The sequence below is a fragment of the Acanthaster planci genome, linkage group LG16 (genome assembly GCF_054643075.1).
Source record: "Acanthaster planci isolate LZ-2023a linkage group LG16, COTS_SCS, whole genome shotgun sequence".
Classification (NCBI taxonomy): domain Eukaryota; kingdom Metazoa; phylum Echinodermata; class Asteroidea; order Valvatida; family Acanthasteridae; genus Acanthaster; species Acanthaster planci.
Genome location: NC_141792.1, coordinates 8,274,413 through 8,293,660, shown reverse-complemented (window position 1 = coordinate 8,293,660; position 19,248 = coordinate 8,274,413). Strand labels below are relative to the sequence as shown.

The 19,248-nt window shown below is 44.1% G+C and overlaps 1 protein-coding gene across 3 annotated transcripts in view; it reads right to left on the bottom strand.

Annotated features, from left to right (window-relative positions):
* LOC110986552 (neuronal acetylcholine receptor subunit alpha-10-like) overlaps nucleotides 1–19,248 on the bottom strand; it is a 72,985-nt gene that overhangs the window by 14,800 nt on the left and 38,937 nt on the right. For 2 of the 3 annotated variants that reach the window (XM_022248498.2, XM_022248497.2), the window contains one exon: nucleotides 6,724–6,860. In XM_022248498.2, the coding sequence (XP_022104190.1) occupies nucleotides 6,724–6,860 (137 nt within the window). Of the gene's footprint in view, nucleotides 1–6,723; nucleotides 6,861–7,624; nucleotides 9,878–19,248 lie in introns of those variants that run through there. The other variant, XM_087147430.1, reaches the window with a different exon arrangement.

Genomic DNA, 19,248 nt, shown 5'->3' with positions numbered 1-19,248 from the left:
CAAACATTAATAGAGTAAAATTGCCTTCAAGATGTATACGGGGTTTTTCCACAACTCCGCAGAATAGAAAAATAATTAGGCCTCTTCGTATATATGTTAAACCTATCACTGCGTAAGCATATTCCGACTTACAACGTGCCAAATTTCCGAACCACCGTAGTGGGCAGTAACATTATACCATCTGACTATTTAACATCGCCAACGAATGATCTTGGGACCTTGTTGAAGAAATGTGAAGCCTTTAGAAAAAAGTGCCAAAAAAGCAAAATCAGGCAAAGCTTAACAACGGCAATAATAGTAATAATAACAGAAAAATTAGTTTTAAAACATAATGAGTCGAAGTCACGTTTCTTGTTTAAAAATAGCTCTAGGGATAATTCAAGAATCTGTCCGCAACAACCGTTCCTGAGTATCTTTTACCAAGACTTGTTTTCTTCTTCTGGCGATAGCCCACAGATCAAACCAATTTGCTCAGCTTTTGAGACATTAATCAAAACAAAGCTAAACCGATTACGCAAAAACGTCACCGTCTTCCCCGACTCGGCCAATGTTCTCCCCTTCAAACGGCACTCGCGATAATGGAGAAGCGCAGCAAATTCCGCCCAGGAGGCATGAGTCATGGAGCCGCGGAGATTTGGACAAGTCTAGCTCATCTTCGTGAATATATATATACATATGCCTGGAGACTTTTCCCATAATTAACTTTGTGGGCACGAATAAGCGAAAGGTATAGACAACTTGAACCATCCAGGGAGTTCAGTTTTCTGGCTTAGCCGTTATAGCCAGGTTAAGATGTCCAGGGAATATTTAACGAAATATCAATATTTCTAAGCAGGTATATAGCCAAGTAGGAGATTAATTGTGAACAGTTGACATTTTGTCCACCTTTGGCGAAATATATATACTTAGGCCTACCCGACCATAAAGTGTAGTGTGGGGTTAACACTATGAAGTTTATTTTTTTCCCTTTAAGACTCTCTCCCCATCCACTTAAGCCCTTTTGAAATGCTAAAAATTTACTAAATAAAGGCGGCGCGCAGCACCCATATGTTTGCCCACGCAACGCATTTTCGCGCTCAAATTAAAAACGCGGCAATTTCCTGTCGCAAAAACGGCAGGTTGACTTAAGATACCGCACTTTTGAACAAACAATGGTGACAAACACTGGTTGTCTGCGGCGGTTTCAAGCCAAAAGAATACATATTTATTTGATAAGTGTTATTGATTGCACTCTCTGTTAGTTTTGGTGAGGTTGCATTTTTTTTCTCACGAACTGACTGCATTGGAGAAAGCGAATCACTGTTTAGCCTGACTTTATGGAGCGCCTCATTTGTTGTTTTTGTTGTTTTTTAATTAGATACTTTTCATCACTGAATATCAAATTATGCACAGGTGCCACAAGCGAAACACAAACAATTTGACTTGAGGAGAACCCTGACACAGTCAGCGTGTCTTTTTATTACTATTATTACAAACGTCCAGGAAACGTAAAAAAATGGCATCTCACTGTGAACTGTAGCGTTAAAAGATCTGTCATCTCAGAAAAGAATTCTGTAAGCCTAGAAAGTTATTAATGAAATTCGATCACGTGCAATGGGAAACGTTCTGATGAAAAAGCAGTCGTGAGGCGAGTCATTCTGAGTCTAAACCGTGTTCCCATTGGACGTTTTCTTCCGCGGGCACGTGGAAACTTATTTCCGTGACATTCCTTCGTGTCAATCTACCGCGCATATCCACATGGACTTTTTTTAACGTAACGGAATGTTTATTCGCTGTGTTAAGCCTAATAAGACCAGCTGATTCCATTGCCTGTGCTGTACAAATCATGACGAAATCAGCAAAATCTGACAAAAATAAAGACAAAATCAGACAAATTAGGCCAAATATGCCAAACAAACGTACAGGAAAAGCCCCATACACTGTGTGTGTATAGCTTTATCCGGCCAGGCAAGCTTCACTGTATGTGTATGCGCGGCATTTTGCTGAACTGTATGCATGGAGCTGGAGACTGGGAACCATACAACAATTTTCGCGTGCGTGCTATCGATCTCTGTGAAGGCAGTAGTCTGGTTCGTATGCTTGGCGTGGTCACGGTCAATCTACGTTGTATGGGAACTGTTCACACTTGACTTTTTTCCGTGGCTGCACGGAAATCTTCCGCGAAACTTTTCGGCCTGTTAGTTTTACATCGCAATCGCAGTAAGTTGACAGGGACGTTAGTACCACGTGTTCCCATTGGATTTAATTTGTAAAAGAAAAGTTTAGTAAAGTCGCGGTAAGTTAACCCCTCAAAAAGTCCAATGGGAAGGCTAGCAGCACCTCGTCCAGCTTTGGGTGACGACTTTGGCATGCCTTCCGATGCCTACAGCTACCAGAGAACAGCCTGAATCGGACTTTCTTGATACGACACAATTTCTAAAGATCACTGGGCGAGGACTATTTTGCCGCCAGGTCATTAAAATTGGATTTTCAAGAACGTGTATATCATGTTATTAGTTGTCTGTTTAATTTAAATATTTAGATCATTGTCATCATTTCCATGAGTCTATTTAATGACTTGTCTTCCCGCATTTATATTTTGATTTTATTTACGGTTGTTCACCCAAGAGCGTATAGCCGTTGATTATACCGACACCTTTAAACTTATGTTTCAATCGTCGAACGACATTTCACTCAGTCATGCAAAACCCTGGACCACAAACGTTTATGGTATATACTATAGTTGTTGCAAAGTTTGTAAGGCTTTTCAGGATTATGCGGAGAGATTTATGCCGAAGCCCTCTGGCCAGACTTTATCGGATAAAGGAAGAGCACTGTGGCTCCTTAATCATCGAAGGGTCATTTTTCGCGCAGACTTAATTCGATACGGCACCCGTTTCAATCAATTAACGAAAGTGTCCTCCAACTCTCTCCAGACTAACCATGCAATCCCCAATCACATACTTCCATTTCTGATTGTGAAATTACACACCATAACCTTTGCTAAACCAGTATAAAGGCTCCTCACATTTTCTCTCTTAATCATGGCCTTGTCAGTGGACCAATCAGATCAAGAGATTGTCCGAAACAATTATCTCACTTTCGTGTTTCTATCCCCGGTCTTTCTTTTGTATTCGCTTGGAACTAGGTGTCTTTGTACCAGGATCCTGCTGTGGTGTGCTTTACAAGTTTACGGAAATTGCGAAAATGTCACTATTATTCAACTGAAAAGGCCATATATAAGCCGACGAGTGGCAAAGTGATTTATGTGGTCGGTTTGCGCAGGTTCTTATTTGGTCGTCCTTATATATTCCAGCACTATCTCTTCGTGAACTTCACGCCGCCTCGAAATCAATCTCTGGTGGCTTTTACACAGACCGCTGACTGACAAGTTATAAACTCCGCGCGTGCGATACACGACGACCCCTGCGCACATATCGAGTTCCTGGCAGCATCCTGTAAATTTGGCGGAATAAAAAATGGATCCAGAGTCTCATAGCCAGACTCGGTTACCATGGACACACATCTTCGCACTTCTGTGTCTAATTTACTCCTGTTGATGGCGAGATTACTGCACACAACTTTGGAGCGAAGGAAAAGGGGGGAGGAAGTCTGTTTTGTATCTTCGCTGTTCGGTCTCGGTTACTTGGCGGAGCGTTTCATGTCCTCGTTAGATAGCGCCGAATTCTGTCATCGGAGAAGCTGCGGGTGTCTGTCGGACTTTGCCCCTTAGCAACGGAAAATCTCGCCAAATAGTCGGGACCATTTTGCCGATTAATTTCAGATCTGACTGCAAGTTACCTCGACGAAAAAGAACAGCCCCCTTTTTTCCCGCGGAAAAGGTGAACGGGGGGTGTAAGGATTTTTCGTTGCTCAACCAGGATCATATTTTTAGCAGTCTACACTGACGTCAACTTTCCCCTGCTCTTGCCTATACAGGACTGGCTATTTTCCTTATCGCTTTCGTGATACTCCAAACCCTGTAACCACTTCAATCGTATTTGACGTTCCAGCTTTCAGGGAACTAAGGCATAAATTGGTTTTCGTAACTGATAAAGTTTGAGCAAAGCCAATTCGAGTGATCAGGTTGAAGAACTAGCACAAGTGTCATTAAGAGAGATTGTTTACTGAGATAAAGGACCCGCCAATATTAGAAAATGTTAACAAACCCGCACCGCATGCAGGCGCAATAAACTAGGCCTATTCCGTTTAGCCGTGGCGGCGCGGTATGTCTCTCGCCATTTTTTTTTCCTGCTCTGCTTAATCCAAACAAACACTCCTTTCTCGAGTTATTATAAAGCCCGTTGAAATCTTATCTCACATGGATCGATCCGTCTGCAACGAATTTTCTGTTCTTAAGACGGGCCATGTTCCCGTTTTGGCGCGGTAACGATATTCCCGGGACAACAGACCCGCCAGACGCGCTGTCTTCTCGCCTCTGTTCGCAAACCTAACCGTGAACAGGTCTGAAAGGGAACTTTCCCCCTCGACGATGAGGTCAGATCTGTCGAAGCCAAATCGACACCAAACGTCTCTTAAGAAGGGGGAAAGGGAACGAGAAAACACCAGTAAGACATAATTTAAAAGGTAAATCCGGGTTAGTTAATACTGCACAAAACGCTGACGTATACACGATTTTCAAGGGATAACATTGTTTTTAAAAGACGTACGCGTTTCAACGTGTGCAGCTTTCAGATGGGCGTAGCTGTAGTGTCTTTCAGTCGGGGAGACATTCAGGATCATTCATAAAGAGGTTGCATTTAAACAAGAGAAGAGGCGACGTTTGTACGGTACGACATTTTGACATCTAATTAGGAAATGATGCCCACGGCTGATGCAGCTCATCGTAGATGTATCAGCCTCGAGCAGAAGCACCCCATCATTGCTTGAAAAGAGCCGCGTTGGTCGGGAGTATTCATATTGTTGGTAGCGAGGAATTCCTCCAGTCTTGGTCAAGTGAACATTGGGTGATACCGGACCCTTGATTGGTAGAGTAGTCAGAATCATCGGGTCTGGTATCCAGACTGTGCTCATGGCCCCAATGGGAAACTTGTCTTGCATCTCTACTGGATGTTTTCTCCCATACCCTAAACAGGATTTAAAAGCACGCGGCAGTTGCCCATGGTCTTAATGGGATCAGGACCTTCTTCTGACGGGATAAGGCGCTCTGACTTCAGCCGTCAAGGTCCATACTCGGTTTTGCCGAATAAATTACAGTCTTGATTCAAGTCGCATTAGATTTCGAACACACCATTCATTGACTGGTCCGGCACAGGTACTATTTCCACCAGAACAAGCAGGTACTGCGTGGAAAGCAACCAGAGAAAGGTTTGAGTCTACGACAATACGCTAATATTTTGGCCACTCCCTCAGGGCTATGCAAAAAAAAAAAAAACACACACACACACACTTTACGCTGGCGGGTCGATCGGTGGTTGGATCCGGCGTCATGTATGCACCCCCCCCCTTTACCACTGAGTCTACACAATTCATTAAGGAGAAAGCGCAGAATGCTACCGGCACTGCAAGGCAAGAACGTGACAGTTCATAATATCGGGGGTTAAACAAGCAGCATGCGATTATCCCTGAAACATAGAGGAGCCCGGCATCAAAGCGCTGGCAATAGACGGCGTGTGCAGGAATGTCTTGGTGGATGGGTCTCGGTATTTTTGTGCAATCATGAAAACAAAATACAACGGGGAACATTACACGCCAACCGTTTTCCGGGCTGCTATCGATTAATGACGAGAACGTGCATGCAAGTTGGCAACACGAGCGTCGACAGCCCATTTTCAAATGGGGGGGGGGTTCCATTATAAAATTTGCTGACGGACCGTCGACAAATTTCATGAGTGTAATGGTGGTTTGATTCCCGGGCCTGACACATTCGTGACCTCCCTTTCCTTCTTCATTCTTGCCAAAAGCAACATGACATTTGCCAACATAAGGGTGTGACAGCCCCTCCACCTACGATCTTGAATAGCTAGGCCCTTTTTTCACCCAAAGGGTAAGTTATCTCGAAGTGCAGAAATCTGAAGTCACGTGCATCCCTTTTCGCTTCGCGCGGTTCCTTCGGCAACGCAAACCAGACTCATTGTAAACAGCGGACGAGCGAAAGTATTCCTATTAAAGGCAAATTATTTGCAAACCACACCAGTCCAAGACACTAGCGTTGGAACGTCACTAATGTTTAGACACCAACAAAGCTATATTTAGTCAAAAGGGGCATCGAGGGATTTCGAATTCGATGTGAGATAAGACCTGAAGCTTTGCATGTTGGAAATACATGTAGACTAAAGAGAGGGTTCGCAGTAACACCATGTGGATAAATCTCTTCTGGAAGAGCTTTGGTTCTGATGAGAACCGGTGAGTGTGCACTCGACGTTTCGACCAGTGTGCTCTGGTCGTCCTCCCCTCCTCCACTACTGAGGACCGCCAGAGCGCACTAGTCGAAACGTCGAGCACACACTCAACGGTTCTCATCAGGGCCATACCTCTTCCAGAAGAGATCTCTCTATATGGTGTTATGCCAAACCCTCTCTTTAGAATTTGATGTTCTTTCTTTATGTAATCGATTTGATTCAAAAATCCAATCTACCTTACCAATAAACAAAGAGGATTAAGACATTCGACAGGCGAAGGTCCCTCGCCGGCATCTCATTGCTATCATGGTCCAGTCGACGTGACGTGTAAATGGCCACGTCGCTGGCCATGGGAGGACTGACAATAGGGAAGCACACTCACCATTTCCAGAATTTGAATAACGGAGAGCGCCAGGCTGACTTTGACGATGGAGGACGAATTCCAGACAGGCCGAACCTTCTTGTTGTAGTTCCGCATGAGGTCCTCGTACAGCTTCTGCTCGTTGCCACCGTAGAGAGCTGCAATTTGAAAAAAATTGAAAGTGCAGTGCAGGAATTTCTTATTGTTTTAAATAATGCACAAGAAATCTATTACTATAAGCAGACATTTTGACACGGAGTCACACAAAAAAAAAAACTAAAACAAATCTGGACACTCCTCAAATATTACTCCTGTCAGAAAATACCGGTGCGCAGCTGTTCTGATGTCCTCGGACGTATATAGGTACAGTTGATTTGGATAATGCACACACGGACAAGCAGCTACTTTAACCAGTGTGAAGGGCGCACATGAGGCTAATCCTCCAATCAGAATAGAGGGGAAGCAGAGTTTAAGGTGCATTTCAACCAATCAAATTTCAGACGCTTCAAAGACGTCGCCTGTTCTCGTGTGCGTACATGTAGCAATTCAAGTCTCAAGTCCAATGTGAAAAATTAAACAGTTACATGGAGGTTAACACGGGAGTTAAACTGACTGATACCAATGATATTAACAGATGGTTTCGGATGCCATCCGATAAGCCTACTGAATGTTACAGACAGTTGAAGGATGCATTGTGCAGCCTCTCCACGGTTGGAGAGATGGACAGGGTGTGCTTGTAAACAAACGACTTCTCGCATGGATTCGCGTCAAAGACCATCAACCCTCGGGTTGGGAGAGACTCAATAAACACTTTAAGCGTTTAGAGGCGAATATTTTATTGGTTTAGAGGAGTTAAAGTGTTATGGTTTTTTAAAATTCGAGGGAGGGCCTTTCAACAAAAAAGCAAACAATCTGAGACTACCTTTGTTTCCAGTCTCCGCACCACAACGAAAGACCACAACGCAAAGTATAAGTAGCAAATCTCGGGTTGGCATTTCGCGGTCCTTGTTCTTGCAAGACTGGATATCCAAGATTGTTTTCGCTCGAAGTTGGCACCAAGCACCAAAAACGGATGTGTGTGTGTGAGGGGGGGAATCGTTTCCGAGAGACTAATTACACGTGTAGGTTGTGAGCTGGACGCTTCAGTAAAACTTTCTCAGCGGTAAATGTTGCAGCCAGTCATATATCCGCGGAATTGAATTTGTAGGTACTTGAGGGATCCAACCTGATTCCTGATGTGCTAAATACAATCCATTAAGCCATTACATCGAGTAAACTCAATAGTTCCAGGAACAGTAGGGCCCATAACATTCACTCACTGACCGTAAACTTCCTCGACATGGAACTTTGTCCCATTCCGGGTTGTTTATATTATACAACGGCTGAAGAAATCAAACATAACCGGTATCTAATTTCTCAACTTCAGATGCAACGCGGCACTTGTTGACTGTAATTCTAGAAGTTTTTTGTTTTGGTTTCAGATTTGGTACTCCATCAAACACTTGGCAGCAGATATAATTTTTCAAGTCATCCTCTGGGACTTTTTGGCCGGCGTGCAGTATTATCGTTTGTCATCATCAGCCCCGTGCTCCGCCATGACTTGCTTGCCACGGCCGATGCACCCAGCAGTGCTGGCCCTAAAAACACAAAAGAGGTCACGGTGCCCAGCTGGCTCTGCGTCGTCCATGGAAGGCAAAAACATTTTTCAATGAGAGTTATCTTAACGTTTCAGAAGACATGCAACTTGACGAGGGTTGGCCAAATTTATCAGACAGTTGTGTGCAGTAATTCACCTTGACAAAAAAAACCGCATTGGCAACAACTCAACATCTCGAGTGGGGCAATTCCAGCCGTACACTGCCCCGCCTGTTTTACTGCAAACAACTGGGACAGAACTGCAGAGAACCCTGTACTATGTTTTATTCAATAACACTTCGGCAAATGGAACGTAACTGTCTCATCTCGAAAGATACCGAACGCCATCCCCAAACGTCATCTGCACGTACGACTAGCACTGTATATCGGAGCAGATGGCCATTTAGGGTGGGCATTAAAGCGGAAAACATGGCAATAAAAACCATCCTCATGAGATGCTGTTAAAGTTATATATACCGCATATTGAGAAAATGGGTTCATGGACAACCGTTTGGTCATATTCTGTGGAGAACGTCATTGGCGGCCGAGTGGAAGTTTGCCAGTTAGATCCGCGGCTGGAGTCGCAAGTGTTCAAGCCAACTTGAAGGCTTCTTTAGCTGTCTGAAGGTTGCAAAAGACCTGATAATCCTGTCCAGGGTTTTGAAGTTCCTTATTCGGAACTGTCAGGTGTATAGCACAAGGGTGTTTGGGCAAGGAAAATCCCTGGATTTTTTTAACAGTATAATTCTCAGTACGAAGAAAGTCTAGTGAAGTCTGTATCCGCAAATAAGCCGACGCAGCTAACACGCAGTCCAAGCCCAGCTAAAGCCGGCGGTAAGAGCTTCTGCTGGACAAAAAATGGCATCTGCGACTCTAGGCTTTGTGGATATCGGCCATGTGAGGACAGGCTTGGCATGAGGCGGCTGTGACGAGCTTCCGTCATGTTCAGTTCGCGAACCGACCGTTGAATGCGACGCGTCCAGTCTCTCTCCCAGTCATATATTATACGATTCTGGACCAACTATCCGGATCCTGCCAGTGTTTGTCAGTGTTACTGGCTGATACGTTTCCAATGACGACATAAAACAACGCACATGTAGTTTAAAGTGTATGGAAGTCCTTACATAGTCCCCCACTTTAGTGGTACTCTCTATCAAAATTGTATGGCGCTCAGAACAGACGGAAAACTGTCTAGTAGAGCTGTTTATCCAATCCGTTGAATTTAACTCTTTTGAAGAAGGAAAAATTTGTCGCAAATTGCAAGAATTTAAACACTGCATCCTCTTCGGCCATTTCGGCAGCGACGCAATGCCGCTGAGGCTCACAGTGATTCTATCAAGTAACGCCAATCAGGTGCACCACACATCTGGTGGCAGTGTCCTGTGATGTCATTAGGTTTGCACAGTAGAAGCATCAAAGGCAACCGAGTGATCCTGGAGTAGGAAGCTGCGAGCTACCACCACGATCTCTGCAAGTCTTACACTGAGCAATGCGTGCCTGAAACGAGAGCATTCCTGCTGCTGTTATACACTGCCGCGGATATTCCTCCAAGAAAAAGGGGGGAAAAGAGTTTGGCAACTAATTGCGTCCTCGCAAAACAACACAAGCGGTAATTGGCCATTACGCTGTTTACCATCTGAGACCGCTGTGCGTACGACTGGACATCGGGGAAAATTCAATCGAAAGAGATAATCAAGTTTGAGTTCACCTTATTAGCGACGCCGATCCATTAGCCAAACTTTTAGTGGGTGAAATCCGGGGGCAAACTTTGATAACGATACGATAATGGAGTGCACCCGAAATGGAATTTGGGCCATTATCGCTGGAACTGATGGGTCTTTTGTCAAAATGGTTAATTTGAAGCAAAAACATTCCGTTGCTTACAGACCTGACTTGTTTCAAGTAAATACAAGATGACTCGAAGGACGGTCATCAGCACAAATGTTTATCAATGCTGTGGTGAATAAGGAGCTTAATGACCACTGCATTTCGAGAGAAAAAACAGTGGCTGACGCTGGGCGCTGCGACCTTCACAAATTCATTATTAATAATGCTATTAACTAGTTTGAAGTGCATTGTGGGAAAGGCTGTTTACAAACCATGGCTTTGTACGGGTGTCTATGGTTAAATCCTCCTTCCCACACCGAGACAGTCCTTGTATCCATGGGCGGAAATCTCTCCTCGATCGTGGGGGGGGGGCATCAATTTACAATTTTTGTGCACACCGTATTTCAATTATTATCTGATTCCATTTATAAAACTCAAAAGGGGAACTCCTCGATCCATCAAGTCCTTTAGTATTTTGCTTAAAACATGGAGGGGACATTCGACATTGTGTCCCCCGTACCAAATATATGGGGGAGGGGGGACGTGTCCCCCCTGTCTCCCCCGGGATTTCCGCCCATGTGAAGGATCAATCGCATGTGACGGGAATTGCACAAGAGACCAGACCTCCGGGTCGGTCAGCTACAGTGAAAAAGGCTGTGGTCAGACCAAACCGAGCCAAAGATGCCCCCAATGCCATACAGAACAACCTGGGAAGACAACCAGTCCCCAACGACGCGTGAAAATCCGTGGTTGACCGCCTCTTTTGTGACCGCAATACATTCTCTGCAGAACAGTATGCGCGCAATCGGACGGCAGTTTCCCAATGGGTTAAATTCGTACATCTTCATTCAATCCGAGTAGCACAAAACAAATACCTACATATACATCCATACATTATAAATGTTTATACATAAATACAGCTATTTTCCATTTCTCTTACTAATGTGACAAGGATCAGCTGTACATACACGATGTGTATGATACTTACTGATTGTAAGATTCATGGACGTTTGTAATGTTCCGATATGTTAATGGCATGACTGAATAGGTGACAGTGTCAATTGCACACCACTCTAAGTGTCGGAAAGATCTTATCCATCCTTGTGTGCCTCGTGGTCGTAGCACCCTACATGACATGTAGTCTTTTAAATGGCGACCACTTGCAGCTGCGCGTACAGACCTTCGATGTGTACACGTACGTGTACATGTACATGTACACTGTATAGTGTTCCTGCACACGTCCACGCGCTTGCACTCCAGAACTCGATATTATAGTAATTTACTTGTTTTTACACATCAGCTTATTTGCATGTTTGGCTATCAGGTAATCACATCCTTGCGGATTCATACAACTCTCTATGCATAATTTGATAACATATTAACACAGTACCTCTACATTCTACAATACGTTGTCATCGACAAGGATGGACACCCGCGTAGCACGTATACAATACGTGTACATGCAATATTACCTAGGTAGCTCGATACCCCCAATAATTATAGTTAATTTCATTGTCTTCAAATTAAAGTGTTATTCAACATCTCGAAATCTTCGAAAGTAAATGACCGATGTAAAAATACCATTGCACAAACAAAATAAATATTTAGGTTAGACGTGTTCAAAAGAAGTCATTAATTTCGGTGGGAGGTAACTTCTCCGTATCGATAATCCCAACCCACGATTAACGAGATCTACTTCACTTCGTCACTTTAAGGACAACGCACCTTCAGGCATAGCTGCCTGCTTACCAGTCGACGCGGGAGTTATTAATCATTCAGCAAGGTATACTGGCCTAAAAATAGAAGATAAAAAAGAACAAAAGGAAAAAGAAGGAAATGCCAGAATGTAATCAAGGCAACACCGTGGTACTTTACAGGTATAGCGCAGTAACCAGTAATGTCTCTTTGCTGTTGCACCAAAAATGGCGCATCGTTCCCAAGGATGCGAGTTCCATGAATAATACAGGTCTCCTTGGCTCATCATACCGACTGACTGGGAGGACGGGGGAAATTGCATTAACGATCAGGCGAATGCATCAGTTGCTCTTTCGCCGGTGCCGGCAACTGGGAGAAAAAAAAAAACACAGAGAGAAAGAAAAGAAACGTGGGGAGGCAGGCCAAGGGAGATAATGCCACAATCTTCTCGGAACCGTGGATTACTGAAGTTCGCTGATTTGCTAATGTCTTGAAATGCATGGTCGCTCCCATTTTGTCTGATGAGAGAACAAAACGCCAAAATAGAAAGCTGCTCTATCTGCCAAATTGATTGCGATATTCCCATGTCATATAACCGCAAAAAATATAAAGCAATGGGAACTTGCATGCATTTGGTAATTTTAATGGCGAAATAAAGTGGATGCACTTCTGTCGTTGCCGACGGGAATGATAGGCGATCCGACACCGCAAGTTTGCGCTGCATTGCACACAAGAGTAGTGTAAACAGATGGCACAGATTTTCAAAGTGGTTTGTCTATCAGGGAGAAAGTCTTCAGACTTTGTAAGCCAGTGGATCTTTACAGAAACCCGAGCTGCTGCAACTTGAGACACACTAAACAGTAAAATCACTTTATCCATCGAGAAAGAAAAGCCCCGCTATCATATAGGGTTTCCCGCATTTGAAAACAGACGAGCGCGAATGAAGTTCGAGGCAGAAAGGCGCTCGCGCGGACTCTCAAATTACGCCGTTGCTGTTTTGCAATCGATGTAGCAATGTACTGGGCCAACAATCACATTTATTGCACGCTCAATATCAACTATTCAACGACTCAAATCAACAGCGTTGCCATTACGCACTCAACAGAGCACTGTAGCTGCTTTGAACGATGGAGAGTGGAATGAAAACAGCGCGGACAGCGGCTGCCTGTGTATACACGCATGGCCCACATGAGCCAGGAAGCATTCCCCTGTGCATGCCGAGCTTTGGGTGACAGTTTAATAGCCACGTGTCTCTCCTGATTACCTGGATTGCTCGGCATTGGATTCTCCTAGCCATTCCTGTGAACACGCGCAGTTAATGAGCCGGCTCTCTTGCTGGAAGCCGGATCTGTCGACCACCTTATCTGACTACCCACCGCTGTTAATAAACAAGGCTTCTGTAGCAAGACTGCGTTGTTTGAAGCCTGTCAGTAATACATTACGACAGGCACCGTTATGTGGGGTCGTAGGCTCCAAAGAAGGAAAACGAGCAGGGTTGCGTGTAGTGTAGTATGTAAAGAGAAGAATTAATATTATTGTCCTAGGTTCGAATCCCGGCAGCCCTTTTTTGTTTTTCCTTTTTCTCCAGGCTCTCTTCTGTCGAAAGGTCGATTTAGAATGTTGTCTAATCCTCTCTCCAAATTGCACTGATGTTTTTATTCAAAATACACCCATACTTCAAAGTGCTTCCACCTTGAGTCTCATTTAATAGTGCAGCACACATTTCACAAAATCCGCTTGAAGCAGAAGCACCCCTTCATCGGTTGAAGAGAGCCGCGTTGGTGGGGATTGTTCATTTTGTTGGTAGCAACTAGCGACGCGACCTCAAAGCGTGTACTTCATAGTTGTATGTGAACCAGCGAGATGTAGTTCCCAAAAGCGTGCATTTTATAGTCATTCGTGAACCAGCGAGTGTAATTTCCACCAAAGAAGCCTACGTAGCTAGGAAACTCGCGCCCTCTCCTGGTCCAGCTCGAGGCTCATACGATAATATATTAATTATATCCGGGTTCATAATATTGGAATTTTGCTGTAAAAGTCCCCTTCTCGGTGGGTAGTCGGATTGGGTAAATCAAACTCGTAAAGCAATGACAATAGCAGGAGGAACGCACTCGACGTCAAAAAAGTCAACAGCGATAATGGTATTACTTGCGATCCTACAAGTATCACAATCGTGAATCCCACTTTTTTCATCCATGAAAAAGCAACATGGGTGTGACACCAGCAATCTTAAAAGCAGACTGAGTACAAGTCTAATTCACTTGAGTGTTAAATTAATTCAGAGGTCTAATGCCCGCTAAAGAACAAAACATTGGTAAATTCTCTTTAGAATAGAAAAAGGGCGGTTTTAGACATGACCTGTAAACGTTGTTGGTCTAGAAATGCTTTAGGCTATGCGATTTGCTTGCAACACATCACAATCTGACTTTCTATCAACGACGCCATCGATGATAAAGCTTAATAATGAAATCATACATAATGCATCTATCTACATTCAAGGCTAAAACCCGGGCTTGGCTACATCCAATCTCCGACCGTCTCACCCCACACCAAACGACCTCAAGCTGGCCGACTCCATCTCTCGGCCCATGACTGTCCTCCGACGAAGATTAACCCGTGCGGTTGGCCGGCGATGCCCGGTGTTCACAAGGTAGGAAATGAGATATCACTGGTAACATCAATATTACAATTGGGTTAACGAGGTCCGACCCCGTCCGGTAGAGAGAAAAATCCATACGAAGCGCGGGGCTGCGGCAGCAAGTCCCCCGGTGTGGCAAGTCTGGGGTCCCCGCCCAGGGGGCCGTGAAACAAGCCCCGGTGGTTTTTGTCATCGTGTGAAATGTCGATAAAAATGAAGGGGAACAATTAGTTTTAAAAATTCAGAAACTATAAACCATTACTCTGATACATTAATAAAGCATGAGCTACGCATAGTGAAATCTTCTGATCTGCTGTGTTCTTTGAGTTCGCGATAATTCATCATGTTTCCTCTGTGCCTCTTTTTAATCAACGGAACTTCACGCTTCGACCAGTGACGGGAAAAATTAGAGCTCGGCATCGACACAGTGATCGGCTGGAAATCGGTTATAGTTGCCTGGCTTGCCCGGGGATGGGACCACGGGGAAAGCTATTTGCATATTTGCGCGCGCGTGATTAAACGCCAGACACAGATTTCAGTGACATCCGGTCATGATCGCGTGGAAGGGAAAAAAACGCCAATTAAACGGGGGGGGGGAATTTGTCGATCGAATGGGCATGAATTGCGACGATGCCTTCCTCGCGGGTGAAGTTATTCAGCGAGCGGCAGGAAATGAGGAGAAAATCGGTCAGTGAAACCCTCGTCGTTTTTCTGCATGTTTCTTTAGTGTCAGGTTTCAGATGCCTGTGGTACCCTTTCAGAGAGGTATCAGTGTAATGCAATGGATTGGTAGCCCGATCTAAATCGTTGCCCATTAAGTATTATAATCAGGAGAAACTTCAATGAGTCTGAATACTCAACATTTCGACGATAGACAACGATACACATGCAAATAATATGGCGGCCGTTCACAATTTTCAGTGTTCATAAACATCGATTTATAAAAACGCCCCAGCCCTATTGTCCATTTGTAAATATTCAATTGGGTTAGAATAAAGAACGGATTGTACATGTATGCCTACATGCCCACAAGGATCAATGTGTTAAAACGTGAAAGTTGATTATGGTAGTTTCAAACCCTTCTTCACTTTGAAACTGGGCCATTTTCCCATACTAAAAATAACCTAAAATTAAAAAGAACAGGTGCCCTTTAAAAACTACTCGATGTTGATTACCAAGAAAAACGATGATCGGATCCATGGTCCATCTGTCATCGAATTCAACTGATACAGCGTATGGCAAGTTCAGGCAAGTCGTAGATCAAGGCTTTCTCCCCTTTTGTTAGTGACAACTAAACTTCGTTTTGAGTTATTTTCCCCCCTCCACAACAATTTCGAAAGAAGGCAAAATTTTCAACAGTCTTGAAAATTACGGAAGGTCCCTAAAATACATTGCCAAGGTGTATGAAGTTCACGGGATACTCAACGCCAAGCAGACAAAGATGTTTCTTTCACGACAGAAATTCCATAAACCAACCAAAGGTACAATACTTCCATGCCATATCTAAAACTAATTCTTATTTAACTGAATGGAACAACGTTGGTAGGATCATACATGAAGCAGAATCGGATACTTATCTTCACAACTAACTATCGTCAAATGTTGGCCATATGGAATGAGGTCTCGCACAGCATCTTTCCAAGCACACCTTGGGGATAGATATGGAATACTCTCTGATACGTGGCTACCGAGCCAACGGATTTGCAATGTCGAAGCAATTGGTTAAATGTACGGAGAACATGTATCTATTCCCACTTAATACTTTCCCAAGGATCCCAAACAGAGACAGAAGAAATCCGATGCTGAATTTACAAAACGCGAAAGATGACCTAAGAATATGCACATAAAACTCGGGGAACGTTGTCGTCATCTAAAGACACCGTGATTTACAAGTAATGGCAATATGGAAAGAGTCAGCACATTTTTATTACGTCACATACACACATTACGTCATACATACACTTGGGGTAATTATGTAACGGCCGTTGTCAAAACCTCCCGTGCCCTACAGGTCTTGCTTGATGACGGTCGGCCCCAGCAATTGATGGCCACAGCACGTGGCGACGAATAGACGTCCAGGGTTTTAGCAGTAGTGGCGAGCCGGCCAGCTTAGGACTATTATTCAGGGGATCATGAGTGGACCTGGATTTTCGTGGATTACCTGTGGATTTTGTGGATTACATGTACCTGGGGATTTTGTGGATTGACACTGACTGGTGGATTGGAAGAACATACTGGGCAGCAAGAAAATGGACAAAGTGAAACTATTTGGACTTATGTTCTGCTCAGACTTCCCATCTTCTCAGGATCACTTCTGGAAGTGAGGTTTTAATCTCCATGCACTGCCTTTTATAGGCCATTACGGTCCCATATCAGGCCTTCGCATTGTTGCCCAAACTGCATTAGCCAATCAGAATTGCCCAGTAGGCAATTTAAGACACACCCCTTGCTGTGTAAACCAATTGGATCTCACTGATTAATAACTGAAGCAAGTTGTCATACATTTCATGTCACAATATAAAACTTATTGTCAGTGATTCATCACTTTACTGTACAGTTGGTTAGTATAGCGGTTGGTATCACTTTTGTTCTCCGGTTTCTAGTCACTACTTCAAAAACTCTCCCTTCACATGTATATCGAAATGACTCCGTGGAGCCTTAAAGCTTTAAAAAAAATAGACACAGTGTACTGCGTTATACAGTGAAGCGGTACTCCAAATTACAGGGTGCATGCCTTTCCAAGCATGAATTCGTCGTTACAGTTTCTCCATTATTGCCCCATCTGAATGCCGTTGCGGAATAAATGTCTGGCGCACTGAGGCGCAAGTCATCAAAATTGAAATTTTTGCCCGTCTCAGCATTCGGCAGACGGCGGCCGGAACCGAGAGAAGGGCACGTCTGCTGGGGCCTTGGGTGTATTTAATAAAAGCGCTCACTGGGGAAAATGTTCCCAGGAGATGGGAAAGAGGCCAGCAAGGTCGGGAGATACCACGGATGATTCAGAGTGTTTTTTTACAGCTACATCAAGAGTTGTATTCAAAGTTGCATGGTGGCTGATCTGAGTGCCATCCTTTGATCAAAGGAACTCGCAGCGGCTTCTAAATAAACAAAGCAACCGGCTTTCTGGTGATCTGATGATCAAATTTCAAGGCACGGCTTTCACGGACTTGTTCGTCTCGTCTATTGCGTACGTTCAGCTTGAAAGCGACTACTCCTTGACAGATCAAAATAAAGAAATACGAGTTAGGAAAAGGTTACGGAAGCCTCGAGAGGACACGCAACCCCTTCACCCCATGTGGCCGCCGGTGGTCCACATTAAACGGATTTTCAAAGTTTAAAAACTAGTCATGGTGGACTTTGGCTTAGAGGAAAAGTGTTTTTACCATGCAAACAATGAAAGAACGATGAACTTCACAGACAGGCTTGCACTATACCTCATAAATATTTGAAGCCAAATGTGAGCCTTGCTCAGCAATGGCCGGCCACACCAATCAAAGTATCGATCAGAAACCATAGTTTTAATAGCAATGCCACAAAAAAAAATCGCCTGGCAACATATTAACTAACACATTTGGTGAACCTGCAATGCCACGTGCTGACACACACACAGAGTTTTCTATTATCTGAGGACTGGCAAAAGTAATACCGTGCGTTTAAATGTTCTTGCGATGAGATTTTCAAAACGTTTCCACAGCAGAACACTTTCTTCTCACGGTGTCTACTTAACTTCTTTAAGTTGTGCATGACTGGCATTTGAAGCGTCAGCGACTGTTGGATAACTCGTGGCGGCCACCTTGCACGCAATTTCCACGCCGGATGTCGACGCATTCGAAATCAGAAACACCATTAGATACCCGCGGGTGGGACCCCTCGCTTTCAACTTTGCGCAGCTGATCCATGTAACTGATTGCACATCAAACGTTAAATCATTTAACAAGGAATGTTTACACGAATCCACGGTGTCGACGAGGCTTCAGCTTGATGTAAACTGTAATTAGTATCGTGCGATCTCGTGCGTGTGTGACATTGTGATAGCTCAAAGGGTAAAGATCATTCAATTCAATCATTTGTCGTCTCTAGAAGAGGTTGATCAAGGACAAAAAACTAATTTCTTCAGCAAGATTGCGTGATACGGTGTCGTTAATGTCATTTTTTTTCTTTATCCAAAAAATTGCAAGCACCCACGGCGCAATCAATTTACACTATGCTTCCGTTCGGCCACCATTTATCACCACAAAATGGCCATGTTTTCACGTCAGAGAGAACAGCTCAGACAAAAACAAAGGCTGAACATAAATTGCTGAGTGTTAACAGACGAGACAAGCTGTGCCAACAGCGCATGGGGTAGATGTTCTCCGCGACGGCAGTCAACCGACGGACATAGGTTAGATCAACGGCCATGAATTCTACCCCGAAGTTGATGACATTTCCTTGGAAGGTCGAGACAGGGAAGAGTGGAGATTAACAGGAGGTGGAGCTCTTAGGAAAGGCTGCGAGGATACTTCTTTGTGTTTCAGTTGTCGCTTATTACAGTGGTTTTCTCTTGCTGTTTGAGAAAAGGGCTTTCACTCAAAGGTGATTTTTTTTCTTCAAAACATTCCTCTGTGCTTGTCCACGCTCTCACTTGCTGGTTTCAAAGTTTCCTTCTTGGAGAAACGCTTGAAGAAAACTTACATCGGTATCAAGGGGGGTTCTCCAAATTTGCTTTCTCTGCTTAGAAAAAATACATAGACTCGAGAGCGAAAGGTTTT